This window comes from Mastigoproctus giganteus, chromosome 9 (assembly GCF_048544385.1).
Source record: "Mastigoproctus giganteus isolate SK-2022 chromosome 9, ASM4854438v1, whole genome shotgun sequence".
NCBI classification, from domain to species: Eukaryota; Metazoa; Arthropoda; class Arachnida; order Uropygi; family Thelyphonidae; genus Mastigoproctus; species Mastigoproctus giganteus.
In genome coordinates, this window is record NC_143583.1 from 96,054,031 (window position 1) to 96,076,139 (window position 22,109).

Sequence of the window (22,109 nt, forward strand, 5' to 3'; positions counted from 1 at the left end):
AATAGCCTCTTTTACTTTGTATACACTGATTCCAATGTGCTTCTGCAATGCCTGGTACACTTCTTTAGGGATTGCTACGAGTTCCTATATTGCATTGCATTCTGAATAATTTGTTCAGTAGATGCATATCTATGACATTTCAGGGGATTTTAAGCTTGGCAAAAAAAAAAAAAAAAAAAAAATCGCTGGGAGCTAATTCAGTGAGCATGGCCAATACATGACCATAGCAATGCTTCACAAGAAATTCTTTTGAATGATTTTTCCCGGGTCATAGCCATACACCCATGATTAAAGAAACAAATGTGCATCAGCCGTAGCAGTGTGCTGACAAAGATCCTGACATGTAAGAGGCCACCACCGCACTCTGTGATCAGCAGTGAGGGTGGAAGGCACAAACTTGGCTGAAATGAGTCACATTCTTGAATATATTCTTGAAAATGATTGGTATGTCCCATAAGAAATACCAATTTCACTAACAACTTCACAGATAGTTAAATGTAAAATCACTCCTGATCAGATCATGAGTGACCCCAAATCATTGGTTTTTGAAGTTCAAGGATGGCCAGAATGAAGAGTCTTTGATGGTCAAGTAGCCCTCTTTTAATTTTGCAAACCACTGAAAGTCTTCAAACAATACACAGCATCTTCTCCAAAAGCTCTTTTTAAAATTTGATAGGTTACTACTACACTTTTCTCTAATTTGAAACAAAATTGATGCAAATTTGCTGCTCAGTAAATCACTCATTTTAAAATACAATGAAAACATGAAACACCTATTCAGTGCATACTAATTCTGACTGATCACAGATAAATGGACAATTCATATGTTACTATGTCCAGATCAGAGATTTCCAAAGTGCAGGATGTATCCTGGGGACGACAGGCACATGCCGATTTTATGAAGCATTTTTTTTTAACAAAATACAGACAAACTATCCCATAAATCTAAGTATGAAGCATATTTTATCTCAGTCTTTGAGATTAAATGTATTGAAGTGACCCAAGACACATCCTGCACTTTGGAAATCTCTGATCTCGACATAGTAATGTATGAATTATCCATTTAGGAATAAAAGAATGTATAGGCATAGCTAAATTTTATATCAGATCTGTTTTTATTTGCACTTATCCTGAAAAGGGGGAGCATGAAGGTTATAAAACATTTTAAGGAAGTGCAAGGTATAAAAGTTCAGGAACCTCTAGTCTACATGAAACACTGAACATGTTGTGACAAGCTGCAACTCACTGAGATGCCACTATTTCAAGATACAAAATCAGTCCCCAACTATTTGATTACACCTTGTATATTTGCATGAAATGACGAGACTTACAGATTTTCATACATATTATTAAAAATAATGTAATAATATCATTAAGGTTGCATTTTAATGTTATCATTAATTCATAATTTAAATTGTATGCTGGCAAGAGTGCATGCCAATTAAAAATCAAATGTCAGGAGCAAGAGAGAAGCCACTGTAAGTGTTTGGAACATTAAGTGCATTTACACTTTTGATAATGAAATTTTTAAAAAAAAGTGTAAGAATTACATTAGTAAATGTGGTATTCCTATTTATATTTTCCAACTATGTTCAAAACCAATTACATGTTTAAATGAAAATTTTCGTTCCATACACGAATTGGCTCTTTAAGTGGAATAAATGCATATTGGGCAAAATACTTAGTTCAGCATATGTTCGCTAATAGAGACACCCACCAACTGATGAAAAATCAGTAAGATTCGAAACAGCTGCCTTGAAAGTGTCTCAGCTTTTTTAATTGTATAGTAGGTTCGCCGTTTCACATGAGCTACATTTCAATTTAGAAAGATATTAGTAACTTCTGCAGAACCATGGATAATGGTAATTGTCCATGGTTCTGCAGAAGGGCTTAGGTTCATTGTCCTTGGGTATGGTTCATTAAGTTGAACCTAAGCCCAAGCCTTAATTCAGAATATTCAGCACCCTGATCTTCAGTAGGAGCAGAAAGATCCCTAAAATTGAAATCAAATGCAGTAAGGCATACAAATTTTACTTAATTTCAAGTACTATGCTGAAATATTCCCAGCAATCCTGTAATATTATGTTTTTTGGAATTAAGAGTGAATTCTCAGATAAATAAATAATAATAAAGACCACCAAAGTTTTTTGTAATATAAATGACACTTACTCTGAAACTATAGTTTCTCCAGGAATGTGAAAAGGATTACAAACAAGATCTGTATACACATTATGCAGTCTTCTAAACATCTAATGCACAAATATATAAAAGGTACATGTCACAAATTAATATCATAAATAATAAACATAAAACATTAAACAAAAACAGAATTAAGTATGAATAACTCAACGCATAGAAAATTTAAATCTTTTAAAAATGGTGCTTCTTAATAACAGATAATGTAAACATTATAACATTTAAATGTTATTAAAGAATAAACCTATTTTGCAAGTTAGTACAGTTATATTTGGTTCAGTTGACAGTATAATTAATTTTTATATTTAAAATTGTACCTCACTATTATAATTACTGTTTTACAGAATACAGGGTAGGCCATATGTCAGTTTGCCAAGAAATAATTTGGTACAATTTAAATTTTTAAGTCAATTTCACGCTTGTATTCCTTTCGTAACCATGTCATTTACCAAGAGGCTATACAATTTACTGAGAAGTAAATTACTGAAAAGTTTGAACAATTCATTTAAATGTTCTTGTTTATACTCCAGCATGACCACCAGGTCAGTGGAGTTTACAATAAATCATCAATACAAACATGATGCAGAACGAGAGTAGCCTTGTGCAGGCGACGTTTTTACTGCTCCTGGAATAGAGAAGTTTTTTTTGTTTTATTAGCTTAAACTGGCATATTAACTTATTTTCTAGAGTAGCTTTATATTCCTAGTTACGATACTTAGTTTAAAGTTTAACTTAGACAGAGATTTTGTAGGTATTACTTAGTATCGGTAAGGGTATCAAATCCACATGTTACAAACTGCAGCTCCGCTGAACGAGACGTTTTTTAGCCATATTTAGCCGCTTTATTGACCAATTGTTATATTAAATTATTTTCTATAAGTAGCTTATAGACCTAGTCAGGATCCTTAGTTTATTCTGAATTGAGACAGCGAGATTTGGAAGTTAATTAATACTTAAGTGTCCGTAGATTTACCGTTTGTAACTTGCCGCCATTGTTATACGATACAATGTTATATCCCAAACTAGATGGCGTAAGCTTAGTATAGTATAGTATATAATACAGGGTGTCTCAAAAATATTGGTACAAACGTTTAGGGGAGGTAGGTAACATCTAAAGGAATGTGAATCGCATAGGAACCCATAACCGGAAACGTCACCGTAATTCGGTAGACGGCACTGTTCATCAGTTCGTGAGAGGGAAAATTTCTGGTTTACTCATTTAAGCAGTAGTCGCCGCCGCACAAAGAGCATGCATCGATATACGAACTGTAAGCTGGCAGATATGCACCTAGTGTACGGATTAGCAGAGGGCAATGGACGAGCTGCTCAACGAATTTATGGAGAACGCTTCCCAGACAGACATGTACTGGACAACTGTTTGTTTGCATGTGTGCATCAAAATTTGTGCAATTATGGGTCATTTAGAGGTAATAGGAGTAGTGTGGGCAGACCACGTTCGACACGAACTTCCGCCATAGAAGAAAGTGTGTTGAATGCCATCCAGAATAATCCTACTACCAGCACAAGTGCCATTGCCTCTGCCTTAGGAGTGTCTCGTTGCAGTGTACAGCGTGTCTGGCACGACGATTCCTTACACCCCCTTTCATCTCCAAAGGGTTCAGTTACTGCTCCCCCAAGATCATCCTGCACGTGTGGCTTTTGCGCAGTGGTTTCTCCAAGAAAGTGTTCAAGACTTGAATTTTCCAGCCTATGTTTTGGTCACAGATGAGGCTTTTTTCTACTCGGGAAGGATTATTCAATCAGCACAATGCTCATGTGTGGGCTCACAACAACCCACACGGTGTGCGCCCCCATGCGGCACAACATCGCTTTACAATAAATGCGTGGGCAGGTATGGTCAGTGACTGCTTAGTTGGCCCAAACCTGTTACCATCCCACATGAACTCTGCTGAATACCGGATCTTTCTTGAACAAGTTCTACCAGGATTACTTGACAATGTTCCAGCAAATGTGGGACGCAACATTTGGTTTCAACATGACGGGGCGCCTGCCCATTATGGAAGGTATGTTCGTGACCGTTTGAACAGGCATTTTGGGCGTCGATGGATTGGCCTTGGTGGACCAGTTGCCTGGCTCCAACGCTCACCTGATTTATCGAGCCTTGATTTATTTCTGTGGGGGGCCATCAAATCTATCGTGTATGAATCGCCTGTGGAGACGGAAATGGATCCTGTGGCGAGACTCGTCTGCGATGCTGCTACTGTCAAAGAAACTCTAGGTGTGTTCGACCGTGTCTACCAATCTATGCTGCGTCGGTGTCACGCATGCATCGCATCTCATGGTGGAACCTTCGAGCATCTGTTGTAACATCATGAAATGCATCCATCTCGTACCCCATTGTTAATATTATGTCAAATAAATGTTTGCCACTAATTAGTGTCTTGTGTGATTTCTGCTTCTTGTGCCTCTGCTACTACTTTCCTGTGACGTTTCAGTTATGGGTTCTTATGCGATTCACATTCCTTTAGATGTTACCTACCATCCCTAAATGTTTGTACCAATATTTTTGAGACACCCTGTATAATATTGTTAATTAATCAGTAAAATCTATTAACCTTGTTAAACTTCATTGCCAATTAAATTGTACTTTTTAACTAAATACATATAGCATTATAACTGTGTTGGGATACAAGTTTAGGGTTATAATTTTGTACTGAAATTGAAATTAAATCGAAATCATGACTCAGACCAGAGCAGCAAAGCAAAAGGCTCAAGCTAATGGGAGTGCTGTGGCTCAGGGGAAAACTGAGGGGGAGCAGTTGCCCTCTGAATCACAGCCTCTTAAAATGCACTGCTTGCTTGATGTTTGTGGAGCAATCGGGTACGGAACATGATATTGCCATGGGGGATGTCTTTGTATGTGTGCGATGTAAGGAGTGTAAGGAAATCAGGCGAAAACTCGGCGTTTGTTATGGGCCTATATGAGAGCTTGAAGGACAGGGTGGATGCCCTCGAAGAATCTAAATTGAGGGCCCATCAAGCTCTCAGCTGCCCACATCAATGCCAGAGCTTGCACTTGGTCATCACGCAACACAGCGGCAACCCCCAAGGCAGAATCCACTGGTCCCACAGGAACTAGTAGTTGCTGGTGACTCCATTGTCAGGGAAACAGGGACCATGCTTTGTAAAAAGAATAGGTGGAATAGGACCAGGGTATGTCTGCCAGGGGCAAAGGTTGATGACATTGTAGAGCGGATATCATCTTTTAAGGGTACAAAAGGTGATATAGTTGTACAAGTTGGCACTAATGATATTAAGAGTAGGAGACCAGAGGAATTACTTAACAAGTACAGGTCACTGTTGAAAAAAGCCATGAATTAGGGTTGAATTTGAAAGTGTCTGCAATTCTGCGCAGATAGGAGGGAGTATATGAGAGCCTTGTTGATCAATTCGGCCCTGGAAAGATTGTGCAAAGGCTCAAGGGGTAGAATTTTTTTCAGCCTGGTCTGTACTTGTTAACAGGAGAGACTGCTTCTACAGGCATGGGATATACATAAAATAAAAAGGTTGCAAGAATATTTGCTGATGCTATCGAGGCAGTGTTAGGTGGGTCGGAAAACTGCTAGCTTGGGGGGATACAAGGACTAATAGATTAACAGTAGCCACTGGCACAGGTGAAAGTGATTCTTGCACTGCTTCTATTGGAATGAGCAGCAGCCTGGAAAACAAGATGCTGGATTTTTTTTGAGAGATTGCTGGGAGTCACTGCGGTACAAGTAAACACATGGGTTGCGTTAGGGTAGCTAAGAACAGGAACAGGTGCATGTATACTTGCATCTACACCAATGCTAGGAGTTTGGTAAATAAATTTGATGAATTTGAGGTATTGCTCAAAACATCAAAGGCAGATATTGTTGGGATATCAGAGACATGGTGTCACACAGATATAAGGAATGCAGAACTGGAATTTGGGGAGTACAATGTCTACAGAAAGGATAGACAGGATAGGAAGGGAGGAGGGGCTATGCTATTAATTAAGAAACACACAAAATCCAAGGAAGTGAAGCCAGTCGACATCGCTGGACAGTGCAGTGTCAAGTCAGTTTGGTGTGACAAATGTTGGGAGATCAAAATTTGAGAGTAGGAGTGTGCTATAATGGCCTAATGACTCTGATCAGTATAATAAGAAACTGTACACAGAAATAGAGTGGTCCAGTAAATCAGAGTGTCTTATAATGGGGGATTTTAATTTCCCAGATATTAACTAGAATTTGTGGGTTGGTCACTCACACACTAGCAATGCTTTTGTGGATTTATTGGATGATTGTTTTCTACATCAGCATGTTCGAGAGGCAACTAGAGGGAGTAATACTCTTGATATGATTATCAGTAGTGATTCTTCATGCATTAAGAATCTGCAGATAAAGGAACCACTAGGTGGCAGTGATCACAGTGTGTTGAAGTGAGATTTACTCAAAGAGGTAACTACCATCAGGGGTAAAGGGAAGGGTTTTTGCTTTCGTAAAGGCGACTATGATGGTCTGAGACAGTATTTAAATTCTATATAGTGGGACCAACTGATGATGTTACCAAAAGCAAATTCAAAATGGGAAGCATTCAAAGAACTTATCTTGGAAGCTACTAGGCTTTACATACCAACTAAGAAATATTGTTCAAGATTTAGGCCTAAATGGATGTCAGATGAACTAATGAGACATGGCAGAGAAGAAAAATGCATGGGATACATATAAATTAATGGGTGACATGGAAGCCTATGATATAAGCTGGTTTGTAACCAAGTCACAAAGGAGATTAGGCAGGCAAAGGCAGATTATGAGAAATCCTTGGCAAAAGATGCAAATAAAAACAGAAAAGAGTTCTTTACCTATGTAAACTCTAGAAGGAAAGAGATGAATCAGATTGGTCCACTGGATATTGATGGTTCAACGGTTGAAGATCCTGCTCAGGTGGCTAACAAACTAAAAGAGTATTTTGCATTTACATTCAGGAAGGGGAATGCCAGAGGTGAAGTAAACTCTGGCAGTGAGCTAGATGATTTTGTAATAACTGAGAGGAAAGTGGAGAAATTGTTGAGAATAAACATAAAAAAGGCACTCAGGGTGGATGGGATCTATCCAGTTATATTAAAGGAGGCAGCAAAGGAAGTAAGCAAACCCCTAGCCATAATTATGAGAGCTTCTTTGGACTCAGGGGAGGTACTCATGGACTGGAGATGTGCAAATGTAACCCCAATTCACAAAGGAGGATCAAAGGCTGACACAAGTAATTATAGACCTGTTAGTTTAACTTCGGTTCCAGGAAAATTAATGGAGGCACTGGTTAAAGAAGCACTGCAGGATCATCTAGACAAGACTTCAGTTATAGCTCAGACACAGCATGGTTTTGTTAAGGGAAAGTCTTGCCTGACCAATTTTATTGGATACTATGATGCAGTCACAAAAGAACTGGACGCAGGGAATAACTTTGATATTATATATTTGGTTCTTAGAAAGGCTTTTGATACTGTTGCACATGGAAGACTGCTGCACAAACTGGAGCAGTGTGGCATTGGAGGAAAATTGCTGCTATGGACAAAGGGATGGTTGAGGGGGAGAAGACAGAGAGTGGTAATCAATGGACACTGCTCATCGTGGACTAATGTTATTAGTGGAGTTCCTCAGGGTTCAGTGTTGGATCCATTGTTTTCTGTATTTATAAATGATATTGATGATGGTATATCAAGCTTAATGTCCAAGTTTGCAGACGATACAAAGGTTGGCAGGGTTGTTAAGGACACTACTGACGCTATGCTGCTGCAACAACTGGAAAGGTTGAGCAGATGGGCTGAGAGGTGGCAAATGAAGTTTAACATTGACAAATCTAAAGTACTAAATATGGGAAACAGTAACCCCTGAGCAACGTATCAAACTCTGTGATACTACACTGACAGTGGTAGAGAATGAAAAGGACCTGGGGATAATTGTGCAGGCAGATATGAAGTTCTCTGAGCAATGCAGATGGGCTGCAAGAGTAGCTCATGGTGTCTTGTCAATGATATACAGGAATTTTTCTAGCAAGCATAAGGAGGTGATTATTCCCTTGTATAAGGCAATGGTCAGGCCACACCTTGAGTACTGTATACAGGTCTGGTGGCCTCATATCAATATCATATCATACACCTCTATCAGATCACCGGCGAGGTGATCTGATAGAGGTGTATAAAACCTTGAATGGTTTGAGCATGCTCAATGCCAATGGGATTCTTCCTCTTGCTCAGAATAATCACCTGAGAAGGTATAAATTCAAATTGAGGAAAGATAGATATAGGATAGATGTGCAGAAATTTGCCTTCAGCCAGCAGGTAGTTGGTTGGTGGAACAGGCTTCCATCCCTTGTTGTGGAAGTTGATAGCTTAAATAAATTTAAGGCTCAGCTGGACAGGTATTTCGAACGAATGGAGGGGTGAAATGGTAGTGGGTTTTGTTTTTTTTTTTTTTTTTGGCTGATGCCGCATAAGCTTGCTTTCTTGCATCATATGCCTCTACTAATGCTGTTATGTCAATAAATTGTTAATGCCCCTTCTTCTATAATAAAATCTTTACAGTTATATTTGAAGATCTTAAATGACATTGCGGTAAAGCATACAAAATTAACATTTGTGGCTTTGAGTGAAAGTGCTATAAATGGCAGCCAAGTTTTTGAAGAGTTGGTATCGCAAAAACAGATTCTAACCAAAATCAGTTTGTGAATGTAGTTGTTAAAAGTAATATGCAAATAAAATTTATATAAATACAGTTCCAAGTACTCAATTACATTGCAAATTTTTTTTGACTCTTCCTATTTCTGTTGAAACTGAAAGTCTTTTTCACAATAAAAATTCACCAATAATTTTTATTTTGAAAAGCTTTTTTTTTACATGCTAAATTAAAATTTAGCATGTAAAATTATACAGTACATTTTTTTTTAAATTATTTATAACCTAAGCAGCCCAACGGGCACACTGGGAGTACATTCCAGAACGTTTCCCTCCCATTCACCTGTTATAAATGTTGAGATTTAGTCTGCTACTTCTCACTCTAATCTGAATAGCATCCAGTCAGTAACATATATTATAATTAAGTGTGTTAATGTCAAGTCTGGATTTGATTACACCAGTAGCAGACAGAGAACAGAAATTTGTTGAAACCTTGAATATAACTTCATTGCAAGGTCATTCAAGCAAGGCTGAAGAATTCTTTGTTTTTAACTATACATCTCAAACTGGGATATCCCTTCTTCAAATAGGCCTTTGGAGTAGGGAAAATTCTGACTCATAATAACTGCAAAGCAACACACCAGCTGGCTACAAACTTTATTAAAATAATAATAAGACCGGATCAAATTTTGTAAACATAAAATGCCCATGCTCCTACAATAACACGTGCTGCGAGCCATGATCCTGTGATTATTTAAGGTTGTATCATGATCAAGAGTTAAGTCTTACTGTTGATAAAGGAGGCAGTTGCCTCTGAAAGCTGTGGTTGTTTTTATCGCTTTTAATTCCATATAGTGTAATTTCATATTTTATTTTTATCTATCATTTTATCACTGTTAATTGTACATCAGTTTATTTTTATCTTTTATTTTTGCAAAATTTGATCCAGTCTTATTATTATTATTTTAATAACATTTCAGTTTTAGACAGTTGGTGTGTTGCTTTGCAGTTATTATGAGTGGGATATCCCTTCATTGTGGAACAAGATTACATAGCACATCCACTCCCCCCTCCTACAAAATTACAAGCAAAAAACCCAAAGTAATTCCATTATGCAATAGGATTCACTCCCTTGAAAGATTCTTCCCATATCCCCCAGTAAGCTGATAAGTAAGCTGAAAATTGAGTTACCTTATGTATTGAGAAAAAAACTATAAGAATAATATCTTGAAGCTTCTCACTGTATATTTCACTGTATCTTCTCTTCTGAGTTTTTTACAACCTTATAGCTGCATTGTAGCTATCCTTTACTTGGTGTTATCTTGAAGTGTACTATACTATTATAACTTGTATTATATTTTTGGAATGTTGCCTGTAAAATGCAATTTCATTTTGAAGGCTATGCTATGTTGTTATGTTATGTTAAGTTATGTTTTCCATAGCATTCTTCTAGAATTAATTTGCTATTTTTCTTTATTTATAATAAATGTAATATTTTGCTCTTTATGTATATCCCTCTGGCCTGTGTGATACCCAGAGTTTGTTGGTTATATTGTATATGATACACTGACTAATAAACTGATATTTATTTATCTATTATCAGACTAAATAAAGAGTAGAACTCATTGAGTCTCTGTCTTATTCCTTTAATTATTTCTATTTCTTCTAATTTCCTTGATCTGTTTTGATTATGCACTTATTGTCTGTATATATATTTCTAAATATCTCTATTAATCATTGAGGAACTTTGTGGTTTCAATTACATCTTTTATTCATTTTAATTGAAATATCCTGCACATACGAGCAAAATCTGCACATAGTAGAAAATAAAGAAAATAACATTATTGAAGAGGATGCAGAATTAAATGTGGAAGAAGTTAAAGAAATAAATAGGAAAATTAAAAAATAAGAAAGTGCAAGTATATGTGAAGTAAATAATGAGTTACTAAAATATGAAGAAGAAAAGTTAACTATAGAATTAATGGAATATTGAAACGAATCTTTAAAGAAAAAAAAATAAAAATAAATCAATACCCTTATAATGGCAATTGCTTAAATCCTTTTTATATAGTGATATCAATTGTTTTTTTCTACCAATCACTTGGTATGTTTTTTCCTTTAAAATTCTGTTTCGATATTTCATTAATTCTACGGTTAACTTTTCTCCTCCATATTTTAGTAACTCATTATTTATTTTACTTATACCTGCACACTTTTCTTATTTTTTTAATTTTCCTATTTGACTTCTTCCACATTTAATTCTGCATCTTCTTCAATAATGTTATTTTCTTTATTTTCTAATATTTGCTGCCTTTTGCTCATAAAAACAGGATATTTCAATTAAAATGCACTGGGGGTCTATCTTGTTTATTTTTAGGTTTAGGCTATTGGTCATCAGGACCCTTTTTTTTTCATATTTCAGCTGAAATATTTGAATTTGATATTTAAGTTGGACTAAGTATTGTCATTTATATTTTACAATTTCTAAATTTAAATGTTGTCTAATCAACTGCTTTTTTTTTCAATGGGAAAGTTTTTCCCCATCCTTGGTTTAATCTAAAAACATTATCGACACACTTCTGAAACAAACATACCATTTTATTTGAAGGAAAAAGCTAATGCAATGTAATGGTCACTTTTTGATGGGTGCATTTAGCTGTGCCGAACAGCTAGTTGTATAAGGGAAATTATGCATCATGTCTCCTCTTGAAAATAATGACAAAACAAATAACATTCAAAAAAATTATTTAAAAAAAAATTCTGGGGTGGAAAATTGGCAATTTCTTTTTTTTTCCTTGAACTTCAATTCGTGAAATTGAAGTTAAAGGGGGGAAAAGAAACAAATGTGCAATAATAAATTTATTATCAAGAATTAAGAAAAAAAAAGGGATAAATGATATGGGAATGTATATTTCGGTGCTTAACTTTGCAATTTTGGCTGTTTATTTTCAAAGAGTAGTTATCAGTAACTTCAACATCTTATGGCTGTTGCTATTATTTCCACAAATGAAAGATAACAATGTAACTAAAAACAACAATTGTAGATTTAAATAATATTAATCTTATAACAAAACAAGACACACACACACACACACACAATTTACAGTATTCTATATTGTTTATATGAGAGACTGTAGGCAGTGTAGTTTTGAAAAGCCAACGTGCTTTTTCTAAAATGTTAATCACAAACTCAATGTGCTCTCCCTCAACCACAATACAACCTTGTAACCTACATATTAAATTATAGTTAACACTCTTTATTTCAGCATGCACATTACATATTTGCCTTTGGAGGTATGTCTGAATTATCAGTGGGTGTTCAGTACACTTTAACAAAACCCTGAAAGAAAACGTCTAAGGGGTTGAGATCGCAGAACATGGTGGCCAAGACACATCCCCATATCCTATACACTGACCTTTAGATATGCATTGTACCCACTGTTGTAATACAATTTTGTGCAGTGGGATGCCATCATTCTGGAAACAAAGATATTGTTGGGTTTCCATATTTACAGAACTTTCTAAACAGTCAAATCCATAATATATCTCCTCAGTCACCATACCATCAAGAAATCTGAGCCAACAACACCATCTCCCCATATGCCAAAAACACATTGAGAGATCATCTCACCTGATGGCAAGTACTCCTGTAACAATATGGATTTTGAGAGATAAGACCTCATAGCAGGAACTATGCCTGTTGGTGAAGCTATCTTGAGTGAAGGTGGCCTTGTCACTCCACAGGACATTGCTAAGGAAACTAGGATTTTCTTCTTCTTTGATTAACAGTAAATTACAAACTCCTAACGTTTTGTGTCATCACCTTTAATGTAAACCTTGTATAAACAAATGAGAGGGATGCAGTTTGTTCCTTCAAGAATTCTCCAAATCTGTGTGCACTTGATGCCACATGGAAGAAGCCTCCCAGACAATGCTAGTTGGATAAGACAGGAAGCAAGTCAAAACATCATTTTTGTGAACATGTTCCAAATTCAGTACACATTTGTATCCTTTTTTTTATGCATCATGCTTACAGTTAGCATAAAGCGATTCACAATATGCATAATTGTGATATGTGATATTTGCAGCCTATGAGGATATCTCTCAGAAAATCTTGCTGTTGCTAGCATTTTGGCTGCCTTCTCCATATAGTAATACCATCCTGCATAAATTGTTTTGGAAAACATGCTTTCACATGATTTTACAAATCTGCATGCAAAAAAACAGAAAGAAGTTGTACTTATAATGAATTTCACTGCACTCTTCAATCAGTTTATATGACTTGGCCAACACTGTGAGATGTAAATTTCAAATTTCATGCTTTTATCATGCTCCAGTGCATATTGTGGATTTTGCTGGCCAACTGAAGGGTTCCATTCATGTTCATATTTGTATAAAATTCTGTATTGCAAGGTATTTGTCATTCCCAGTGGACCGGCAAGAATGTGGCAATTCGTGGGATGTTGGAACCGAAAACCCCACATTTAAATCATTGCTATGGTTCTTTATTTTGTTACTGTGGTTTACACTTGCTTTCAAAACTATATCATTTAAGGGTGTGTATCTGCTGGGTTTTTTTTTTTTTTTTTTTGGTTTTTTTTATCTGCTGCTTTTTATAAGATTAAAATTATTTGAATCTGTTGCTATTGTTTTTAGTCACATTTTTACCTTTCATTTGTAAAAATAATAGCAGCAGCCATACAATGTTGAAGTCACTGATAATTGATCTCTGATAACAAAGGGCCAAAATCGCAAAGTTAAGCACAGAAATATCCATTTTGTTTATCTTTTTTTTAATTGCTGATAATGAATTTATTATTGCACATTTTTTTTTCCCTAAAACTTCTATTTCATGAAATTGCTGCATTCCACGACAGAATGTTTTAAAAATAACTCTTGAATGTTATTTGTTTTATTATTATTTGCAAGAGAAGATAAGACACAACTGTTCTTTTACAAGCTGTTTTACACAGCTAAATGAACCTATCAAAAAGTGACCATCACATACAACTGCTGCATTTGTGTTTAGCTTCTAATAAAATGGTTTACATTTGTTTCAGAAGTACACTGTTTTTTAGTTAAACCAAAGGGAAAAAACTTTCCCACTGAGAGGGAAAAAAAAAAAAAAAAGCAGATAGGAAAGCAATATTTAGATTTAGAAATCATAAAATCTAAACGTTAATACTTAATCTAAATTTAAACATAAAATTCAAAAATGTCAGCCCAAATATAACAAAAAAAGGTCCAGACAAATAGCCTAAACCTAAAAATAAACGAGACACACCCTGATGTATTAACTGAAATACCTTTATTTTTTTTTTTCATTAATTTACCCATGTAACTGAATATTGATTATTTTGACACACTGATGCAATGCTTTCTTTGAGTAAATCTTATTCACCAAATTTTTTTCTTGCTTCATAAAAAACACATTCTAATTCTTTTGAAAACCTATGCCAGTAGTCTTGTTTTATTTTTCTTATCTCCACATTGATTTTATTTCACATCTCCTTACATTCTTGATAATCTATTTTATTTGATTAATGTTTCTGAAATGCTTTAGCTTTGATCTTAGCCAAGTATTTTACTTCTGTATACCATAGTGTTTATTCATTTTTTTTTTCTGATTTTCATATTCCATTTCTTTTAATTCTAAATATTCTCTTATTCTGTTTCTATATAAACTTCAAATACTTTCATCTGGTAATAAGTCAATCCTGAATTTTTTTTTCTGTCTCTTTTAATTTTGCCTTTTCTTAAAGAATTCTTTAAATTTGAATATTCCCACTACTAATTTATGATCACTTCTAATATCTACTGATGGTATTGCTTTTATATCCTATATAGTTTTTGGTTTTATATTTGTATTAGTGATTATATAATCGATTATGGATTTACTGCCTCTATTTAGTTGACTATGATATTTTATATTATTCTTTATGTTCAAAAAAAATATTGTTAATTCTATATTCATAATCCATACAGAATTGTAATAATTCATTTCCATTTTGGCGTTCTCTGTGTTCATTAAACCATCAACAAATTCATGGTATTACTTTATTTCCTATTCAGGCATTTTAAGTCCACTGCTATTATTACTAATTCAGTCCTATTATTTATCTTATTAGTTAAATCTTATAGCAGTGTAGCTGATATAAATTCAGTTAACTAAAGATTCTCACTGTTTACATTCATTTCTTCAGGTTAGCTATTGGCATTTCTTAATCTTTATAAATATAATATATTCTTCATGTTTTATTTGGCTTTAACTTTCACTAAATGAGATGATCGTCACTTAAAGGGCTCATAATGGAAAAAGAGAGCAGCTATGGGCTGTCATAAAAAAAATATGGGCTGTCATAAATACTTCTCGTAACAGTTTTTGAATATCAACTGTAGAATATGGATTAAGCAAATATTAGGAGCTATTTAAGAAAAAGTTTGAAGAAAATTACAATAACAGAAACTTACCTGACGTATTTCATTATCCCGAAGAGTAGGATATGATAACTCCACAATTATAATAAATTTTATTTTTGTATTGGTAATATATCCAAATCTGTAAGAGAACAGATTTATTATATGCAAACATCCATAAGAAAAAAAAGAAAGAAAAAAAATGATTACTAGATAATATAGTTATAGATAACAACAAAACAGACAAGGATTCCAACCCTCTGCTCTACTTACTTGTAGCAGCCCCTAAGTAACAAAAAATATATATATAAATAAATATATCTTCTGTTTACACTCAAGGATGGACACAGAATGTCAAATGAGTTTACAAAATAGAGAGAATACAGAACAGCACTGTGTTAACTTCACATGGGCTAGAACCACAGTGAAAACAGTGATTTCAAATCTATAGTTGGCAAAGCATTACTGTAATCTTAAAACTGCTCCTTTAAAAGTCTGACAATTACCAAACATGCCTAATATTGCTTTTCGGCATTGTACTTCCCTCATCATATATGAGTAAGGCATATACTCATTGTCTCTGCGAAGTCCATTATTTAACTGGAAATCAAAAACAAAAATGTCATCGACTTTTCTGATCCAGTGCATAGATACTCACTATTCCACTATCAGAAACTTAATTATCACAACAGTTTAGGTGCTACTGCACACTCAGCTCTGTGTAAAAATAATAACTAAAGTTTGATTACTCTAAATGTAAAGTTTTCCACCTGAGGAACAGAAATCCAGGCATTACAAGCTACGGACAGAGCAGTTAAAAGTGGTTCAGAAAGAAAAGGTATTAGAGGAATATAATAAAATCAGATATGAAATTTACCATGCAATGTAAGCAGGCAGCTAGAAAAGCACGTTGTCTTCTACAGCATAGTGAAATTAGCAGTTCCCTAAAATTTGTCATATCAAAAGGACCACAGGTATTATTAATGGTTCAGTCTCCTACAAAATAAATTTGTAGGAGACTGAACTTTAGTTACATTCTTTTTGAGGTATAGAAGCATTATCATTTTACAAAATCATTTACTTGATTTAATACATCCTTTTGTATATCCTCAGCTGTGCTTATAAATATTATGTAATTAAACTTGTAACTTTGTCTTTTATTCATATTCCTGTTTGTGCCCTAACCACATTCTGCATCATACAACGTTAGTGAGAGTAACTCAACTTTAATAACTGTACCCTCAGATCAGTAATTTCTGATTCTTCCTACTTTTTGTTTGGTTAATGCTATGGAACATGAGCATGAGTAAGTTTGACAGTGATAAATAAAATTGGAATGTCTACAGAGAGCATAATGTCAAATGAACAATATGTGGGAATTTTTAAATAGGGATTTGAAGTTTGATTAAGCCATAATAGTAGAAGTACTTAGCAATTTAAAGAAAGCACAATTTTTTTTTTTTTTTTTTTTTACTGCCAATAAAAGAAGGGTCCATAGTCACGAATGGTCGGTGTGGTATCTCAAATAGAGAGCTTTATGGTAACTGAAAAGAGTTTCTAGTACCCCAACTTGGCCTAAAACTGAGGAACTAACGAAAATGTTGTCTATTTGAGTCTTTCCAGTTGTTGTGAATGACAAGGGTGGGAGAAGCAACTTGAAGTTCTTCCCAGAGAAGCAACTGGCAGGTGAGAGCAGTGCAAGACTCCACAGGCACCTCCCCACCATCACCACCTCAACACTGGCTCTCTGAGTACCTCCTTGCTGGGACAACTACAGCTTTGAAAATTGTTAAAAAATACTTCTCGTTGCAAAATTTATAAATGACCTTTATAGAATTATTAACTAACTATTTAGCAACCTTTTTGTCACCAAAAGGAGAATTACTTAGTACAAAGAAGCACGCTATCAAAGTGCAATAAAAAATTGTTTTTTTTTAAATTTTAACACAAAAAAGTAAATAATAGATTTCAATCGGAATAGTTTTCCCTTGATAAGCATCAAATAACTCATAGCTAATGTGATTTTTAAATTTTTGGCTCCATTAGCGACAGAAATAGATTGGGGGGACACAAAAATTACACTTTCCTGTCTGGCGCCGCCATTTTTAATTTTAAAAATATTTTAAAATTATATTTTAAACCTACTCGTTGAGCTCTTTCCAACAGTGTATAATAAGCTATAGGTTGTCAACAACATTTTTGTTACCCTCGCATTTACCCCCCCCATGTCATTACGTTGGCCCACATGATGTACAAACCCATGCAAAATTTCAAGTCAATAGGTTGAGTAGTTCCAGAGATACAATGCTGTGACAGACAGACAACTGAGTGACATTATAAGAGTCCTTCGTTAAACTACGGACCCTAAAAAAAGGTGAGCGTTCCTGCTTTCAAAAATATTATTAAAAAAAAAAAGGGAAAGAAAATTAAAGGGAGAATTTGGTGAACAGTGCAGAAATTTGTTTTGTTCAACAAATAAATCCATCATAAATTCATTATCATTCAACTGATCAATTTTTAACGCCTCAAACATTACTTGGTTTTGCAAAAGGAAGATCCATCATAATTTATAAATAGATATTAATAAAATATTTCCTTTCAATTGAAGTTAGCCAAAATGATAAAGTTTAGGGTAACAGTTTAGTTCTGCATCTTTCTTGTGAGCTGGGGGTTTGAGAAAAGAGAGGAAAACATTTGCTTGTTACACTACAAAACTAAAGGAAACTTCTGTTGGTTAAAGAACAAGGGAAAAAAAAAAAAAAAACACAATTAGTACTAATTGTGTTTTCAGTAAACTATAGTCTGTGAATGTTATAACTGATTTTGCTTATGCCATGCATGAGTAATGTTAGTAATTCTTCAAAACATAACTATTAATTTTTAATCGATGGACATGTAATCTTAAGCATGGAGATTTCAATGAATCACCTGCAAAAATCTTGTTACTTGTAAAGTCAAAATTTCTGTAAATTTGCATCAATAAATTTGCATATTACATCATATTTTATTTTGAACTTTAATATCCTATTAGTATTTGTAGTGAAAAGTGATGCAAGAATGTAAGTTTACACAGCATCAGCAAAAAACAAAAAAAAAAAAACGTTTCCATTTCACCTATTCATACCCTACAATAATTTGTCTAGTTCTTTTTTGGATTTATTCAAACTATCCACTTCCACAACAACGGATGGAAGTTGTTTCCAGCAATCAAAAACTTCTTGAGTGAAAGCAAACTTCCACAGATCTATTTAGAATATGATGCAAGAAAGCAAGCTTATACAGTATCAGTCAAAAAAAAAAAAAAAAAACAACTTTCCCCATTTCACCCAACCATTCACTCCGAAAGTGTCTAGAATAAATTCTTCCTTGAATTTATTTAAGCTGTCAACTTCCACAACGACAGATGGAAGCTTGAGCAATCAAACACCTTTTTTTTTTTTTTTTTTTTTTTTTATAATGAAAACCCCAAACATGAGAGGTATTAGAACCTTTAGTACTGTGTTTGGATTGGAGGTTGAGAAGGTTGAGAAGATGAAAGAAGATATTTGTTAACATTAGACTTGAACTTCTGTAGACTATAATTTTCAGGAAATGCGTATGAAGGAAGGTTGTTCCAGAAAATGGCAGTTGAATGAATAAACGAGGAAGATGAAAAGTTGGTTCTGTGAGTTTGAAGTTGGACAGTAAATGGATGTTGACTGGTGGCAGCACATGTTCGACTGTTTTGAAAGAGAGAGCGGGAATTATAGAAGCATTCAGAAGAACAGTGCCCATGGAAGTATCTGTAGAAAAGGCATACAGCAGAAACGGTACCTCTATGAGACTGCAAGTGGAGAGATTCTGTTAGAGAGGAGTCATTAATTAACCTAACTGCCCTCTTCTGAATGGAATCTAGAAGTCTGAGAGAGGTTTTGGGACCACCGCCCCAGATGTGGGAACAATATTCCATGGTAGGGCGGATTTGCGATTTATACAGAGTGAGCAGCTGTTTGGAAGAAAAGTAACGCCGAGAGCGAAAGAGAAAACCAAGTTTTTTAGATGCAGAGGAAGCAATGTGTGTAATGTGCTTGTGCCAAGAGAGATTAGAAGTCAGGGTAATCCCCAAAAGAGATACATCATTTTGCCTACAAATCAGAGTACCACCAAAGATAAGCATAGGAGTAGAAGAATCCTTTTTGCGAGTATAAGACAAGACTGAGTTTTAGAAGGTTTGAAATCAACTAAGTTGTCTTTGCCCCACTGGAGAATTATCTGGAGATCGGCATTTAAGGAATTGGTAGCAGATATTCAAGAAGTTGAAACTGCTTGAGCAGGGCAAGGTTTCTCAAAATGGAAAATGAAATGCAATGTGCTATCATCGGCAAAACTATGGATAGGATGTCCAGTCAATGGAAGAAGGTCATTAATATACAAGAGGAAAAGAGTGGAGGAAAGAACTGAATCTTGGGGACACCGGCATTAGTGGAGAAGTTAGAAGACAGAGAGCCATCTACCATCACCCTCAGTGAGCGATCAGTGAGAAAACTGGATAACCAATTACTAAAAACAGTTGGCAAACCATAAGATGGAAGCTTGTTTAGAAAACCTTTATGGAAAACACGATCGAAAGCCTTTGAGATGTCAAGAGCAACTACTTGTGTTTCACCAAACTTTTCCATTGAATTTGTTCATAAATGGGTAAAACATAAGCCAGAATATCACCAGTGGATCAACACTGACGGAATCCATACTGGCGATCATTGATCAGACAGAAGGTTTCTAGGCAGTTTAAGAGTTGGCAGTTAATTGATTTCTCCATTACTTTAGAAAGAGTAGAAGTAATTGCAATGGGACGATAATTGGATGGGAGTGATTTGTCACCCTTTTTAGCAACTGTTTGGATACGAGCAAATTTCCAAGCAGAAGGAAAAACACCTTTGGAATAAGAAAGTGAAAAAAAGGCAGCAAAGAACAGGATTAAATTCAGGTGCACAGGTTTTGAGAACTAGTGGAGAAATAACATCAGGATCTGGAGTTTTCTTAGCATCAGGATTCATCAAAATCCTTCTGACATCGTTTTGATGGAAGACCACAGGAGGCATTGAATGGAGCATGTTGGGAATAGTGGGAGGTGTTTTACCAAGATCATTAATACGAGTTGGAAGAAAAATGGGATGCTAGCAGGTCAGCTTTATCCTGCATGAAGTGACAACAGAACCATCTGGTTTTGACATAAGTGGGAGTAGAGCTGTGCAAAAGTTGCAGCCAATAGCTTTGGCAAGAGACCAGAATGCTCGGCTACCATTAGGGCAATGAGCAAGTTTTCTACTCTTAGCCTGTTCAAAATCTAGTCTGGACTGATTAATAACTGCTTTACAATTGTTGCGAGCTTTGGTGTAGGCAGAAAATGAAACTGAAGAATTGGAAACAAGCCAATTATGATATGCAACGTTCTTCTCTTGAACAGCTTTAGCACATTTATTGGAAAACTAAGGTTTAGATAAAGGACGAGATTTTAAAGCAGTGTGTGGAATAAAATATTCCATTCCTACAAGAATAATTTCACTGACACAATCTGCGAAAAATTTGACATCAGAAGTTTTGAAGTAATCCGACCAAGGAAAAGAAATCTCGCAGGTCATGCTCATCCCATTTTGCATTCTTGTAATGCAAAATGGGATGACCTGCGAGAACAATACAAGGCTGAGAATAGCCATGAGATAAAGGTTCCATTGGAGAAGAGACAATCACCAAGTTGTGATCTGAGGTGCGTAAAGGACCATTCACTTCAACCATGTACTTAGAAGGGTTGTTTGTGAGAAAAAGATCAAGCGTGTTGGCTGTATGGTTAGAACTGTCTGGTATTCTTGTAGGTAAACGAACAATCTGTGCAAAGTCATTAGTAATTGCAAAAGCCTCAGCATCTCAACCAGCTTGGTCGGTGTGACTAGAAAACGGAAATCAGCTGGAGTTGTGAATATTAAAATCACCAAGGAAAATTACCTCACTGTTAGGGAAGTTGGACTGGAGAAAGTCAAGTTGCAAAGAGAGGAAGTCAAAGAGATACAAGTGATTAGTGGAGTTGGGGTAATGGTAGAGACAACAAATGAATTTGACACAATGAGGTAGAGATTTTAAGACAGAGAAGATCGAAAAGAGGGGATTCGAAATTACCAAGTCTCCGACAGGGAATATCTGAACAGACATATACACAAGTACCACCTTTGAGGGGAAAGGAATCATAGAGCAAATAGTTTGGGCAACTGAGATGAGCAGTAGTTGAATTAACTGATAACTGAGATTCTGTCAGAAAAAGTACATGGGGTTTGGCAGACTGCAAATGGAAATGGACATCGCTGAGATTAGAATTGAGACCATGTATATTTGTGAAATGAACTAGGAAGTGTTTGGGAGGTTTAGATCTTTCACAAATAAGCTTACTCTATTAGTTTGACTATTCATGGTGTATAGTAAGAAAAAGTGGAGGGGGGGGGACATGCTGTATGAAGAAATGAAATTTTTGGATATGGCGTACACATTGTAAGAATCGTATGAATCAGAGTTGTACTACTCAATATGTTCTACGTTGATAATAATATTAGTGAAATAATAAGAGGAGTTTACCTCAATATAGTGCGTAGAACACTTCCGTATGATACCCTCCAGAAATTAAAACAGAAAAAATGAACAAAATCGACAACAAATTTTTCACTTAATTAAACTGTTAGTTGAGGCTAACTACATCACCTTTCGAGACAAGGTGTACAAACAAATTTTTGGATTACCAATGGGTTTGAGCCTGAGTGGCTTAATGTCAGAGATCTATCTCTCAACGATTGAGCAGATACATTTGACACCTTTT

General features: G+C 35.2%; 1 protein-coding gene across 2 annotated transcripts in view; it reads right to left on the reverse strand.

Annotated features, from left to right (window-relative positions):
• Nucleotides 1–22,109, reverse strand: part of LOC150080567 (trafficking protein particle complex subunit 2-like protein) — a 109,697-nt gene that overhangs the window by 67,445 nt on the left and 20,143 nt on the right. For both annotated transcript variants that reach the window (XM_090381200.1, XM_090381199.1), the window contains exons 3-4: nt 15,323–15,410; nt 2,170–2,249 (exon numbers count right to left, since the gene is read on the reverse strand). In XM_090381200.1, the coding sequence (XP_090237326.1) occupies nt 2,170–2,249; nt 15,323–15,410 (168 nt within the window). The remainder of the gene's footprint in view (nt 1–2,169; nt 2,250–15,322; nt 15,411–22,109) is intronic.